The sequence below is a fragment of the Arachis hypogaea genome, chromosome 6, assembly GCF_003086295.3.
Source record: "Arachis hypogaea cultivar Tifrunner chromosome 6, arahy.Tifrunner.gnm2.J5K5, whole genome shotgun sequence".
NCBI lineage: Eukaryota > Viridiplantae > Streptophyta > Magnoliopsida > Fabales > Fabaceae > Arachis > Arachis hypogaea.
This window is the reverse complement of record NC_092041.1, coordinates 110,854,833-110,858,041: the sequence shown is the minus strand read 5'-3', so window position 1 is coordinate 110,858,041 and position 3,209 is coordinate 110,854,833. Positions and strand designations below refer to the sequence as shown.

The following is a 3,209-nucleotide window of genomic DNA, read 5'->3' as shown; positions in this document are numbered from 1 at the left end:
ATGGTATAGACTAGTGAGTAATTAGGTGGTTAGATTTTGATAAGTGGAGATGATAACTAAGAAGGTTGTTTTGGAATGTAAGATATGTTAGATTTTTAAAGTTCTTATTCTTATGTGCGACAAGACTTAGTTAATGAGTAGCAGCAGAAAAAAAATTTCTTAATTTCTTTGACTTAGATAGTTATGACTAGAGATGTGAGGAAAGGTTAGATTTTTTTAAGTTTTTTAATAATTTTCTGTTATTGTAAACAAGTTTTTAAAGAAAGATCATGTCGTGTTTATCGTTTTCATGTTTTTCGCTTGTTGAAGATTATATTGTGCATGTTGTGATAAGGAATTTTCTATCTTTGTGCAGCTCCATCGCTGCATCAGCAGCATGAGACGGAAACACAGTATGTCGTTGAATGATAGGATCGTTTCGTACTTACAAATGGCAGGATTATACCATCTTGCGAGATTGAATGAGACATGGTTTCGATTGGACCAGCCATTGGTCAGTGCATTCGTGGAGAGATGGCGGCCTGAGACGCACACTTTTCACATACCGTTCGGGGAGTGCACGATCACGCTCCAGGATGTGGCATACCAGTTAGGGCTCCCGATCGACGGTCAGTATGTTAATGGATGTCTTACGGATTTTGCGCGATATGTTGAGGGAGGCCGGCCAGCGTGGGTATGGTTTGAGGAGCTGTTGGGTGTTTTGCCTCCTACGAACTGCATCGACAAGTTCATGGTGAAGTGTACATGGTTTCAGGAGACATTTAGTGAGCTGCCGCAGGGGGCAGATGATGAGACAGTTAGGAGGTATATCCGTGCGTACATCATGATGCTCCTATCCACACTGTTGTTCGGGGATAAGTCGGGTACCCGCTTCCACATTCGTTGGTTACCCTATGTTGTCAGGCTAGAGGACATGGGTCAGTACAGCTGGGGGTCAGCTGCCCTGTCATGGCTATTCAGATGCATGTACCGTGTGACAAACAGAAATGTTGTTAAGTTGGCAGGTCCACTGCAGCTCCTCCAGTCGTGGATCTTCTGGAGATTTCCTGGTTTTCGGCCAGATGGATTTGATGTCTTCCACTGGCCGTTGGCGTCCAGGTATTCTCCCTTCAACTACGTATTGTGTATCTAAGAATATATGAGGGTTTACTTTATTATTAATTAAATATTGTGCATTTCAAATGGTCAGGTTATCAGCCGACGTTGAGTGACAAGGGGCCTCGTGTAGTGCATTGGAGACTTAGGATAGATTTACTCCAGCATGGGGATGTGAGTATCTTTTGTTTTAACTCTGACGATAAGTAAATTAGTATTTACATCTTTTACAATTTATGGTGACTAACGATAACTACTTATATGCACAGTTCTATAGAACAATTTCTCCACCTGTTTGACGCCAAGCAGACCTAGTTTCTAGAGTATAGTATTCTTAAACTCGGCAAAACTCGTGGAAGGTTTGAGAAAAACACTCAACGGGTCCTTATCAGTAAACTTAATACCTGATCGCGTTTTTTTCTTAATGGACCCTCTATAGTGCACAAGAACTACAAAACTCTCATCACTAGCCATTATGAATCTCACTATTCTAAAAATTTTACGTTATATAGAGATCAGTTATGTGGAAATCGAATTAAATTGATTCGATTTAATCACATATTGAAACAAACACTAAATCGAATCCATTTTATTCGAATTACCTTGTTGTTCTCGAATCCTTGTAAATCAAACTCATTTGGTTCGATTTACATGCATTCATAAATCGAATGCAATTGTTTCGATTTATGGTCATTTCTAGTTCGAAACTTATTGTTTCGATTTATGGCCTTTCTCAGGTTGCATGCAAAATTCGAATCTACTTGATTCGATTTAGTACTATTTTCTGTAAATCGAATTTATTAAATTCGATTTACATAAAAATGTGTCTTGGGACATTTTCACGAAAAAAATTTCGTTTTGAGAAATCTGAGTATTTTTGGGCTTCACTTGATTTATTTCAGTAATTTACCCTATTATTTATGTATTTCAATAATTTTTTCTTTTGTATAATTTAGACAAGAGTATAATTTTTCAAGAGTTTAAAATTGCTTTTCTTTTATATTTATTTATTTTAACGAATTTAAAGATTGAATTTTAATATAACAAATAATAAGATTTAAAGATTGAAGCATTGAAGATATAAAAAAATATTAATATTTTAGCTAAAGACTTAGCGTATTATTTTAAATTTTGTATTCATTTGATGCCCCCCACTTCATGAAATTAAATTTTTGGTTCCCCCACAGAGAACAAGAACCCTTACGCATGTATCGTTGACGGCAACTAAGTTTAAAACCTATCCAAGCCAAGTCAATTCAATAACTCCGAGTTGTAATGATGATTTCGGAGAAGACCATGACTATCACATTCGACAACAAATGTACGAAGTGTTTTATTTGTTTGAGATGGTGAAAGATCAAGCATCTTACTAGAAAAGTCCAGGTATTGCATAGAAAAATATGTGGTGATAGAAAACTAGACCAAAATAATTTTGTGCGGTTGACTCTTTATTCTTTTTTGGTCTGAAGAAGTTTTCAAGAAGTGGAAGAAAATACTAAGTAAAATCATCAATAATAGATGAATAGATATGTCTTTATGGTGTATTATTGATAAGGATTGTTACGAAATAGTTGTGCATTATTAGAATGATACATGTTATGGTGACTATTTGTAAGAGCAAGCTAAGGTAAGGAGAAGAATAGATTATTGCAACAATTAGAGCTAAACGTGAATAGAGTTGTAATAATAATGCACGAGTTGTATTGATATTCTGTAACAATGCATGAATTAAAATTCTTCTATTTATTTTTTATTTTATGAAATGTACCCGTATCAAGAAAAAATGATCACGTCTCATAGGATCTACAACAGTAATCTTGCCTGAGAAATAGCTCGGCCTTAATTTCTGGAAGTCAGCCGAGCTATATGCTGCAAGGTTGGACGTCTGTCCCTCAGGGTCCGAGCTTCTGGTGTTCCTTGTAGGTATGAGAGCACGAGCAATACAGAGCGGGTGGAGTGTACCTGCAAAGGCACTCCGATGCTTAAGTCAGTTCTAGTGTTCAGTTCAGAATGAATGAGAAAAAGATACTTTACCTTGCTTTTATAGATATTTAATCGTCCGTTATATTCTAGATGATTATTTGACCGTTCTTGATAATTGGTTTCGTAACCGA

General features: G+C 36.3%; 1 protein-coding gene across 1 annotated transcript; it reads left to right on the top strand.

The window, feature by feature from the left end:
* The first annotated feature begins 394 nt into the window (after positions 1-394).
* LOC140173768 (protein MAIN-LIKE 2-like) lies at positions 395-1,211 on the top strand. The gene is made up of 2 exons (XM_072198345.1): positions 395-1,098; positions 1,190-1,211. The coding sequence occupies exons 1-2, from the start codon at positions 395-397 to the stop codon at positions 1,209-1,211; spliced, it is 726 nt and encodes a 241-aa protein (XP_072054446.1).
* The last annotated feature ends 1,998 nt before the right edge of the window (positions 1,212-3,209 follow it).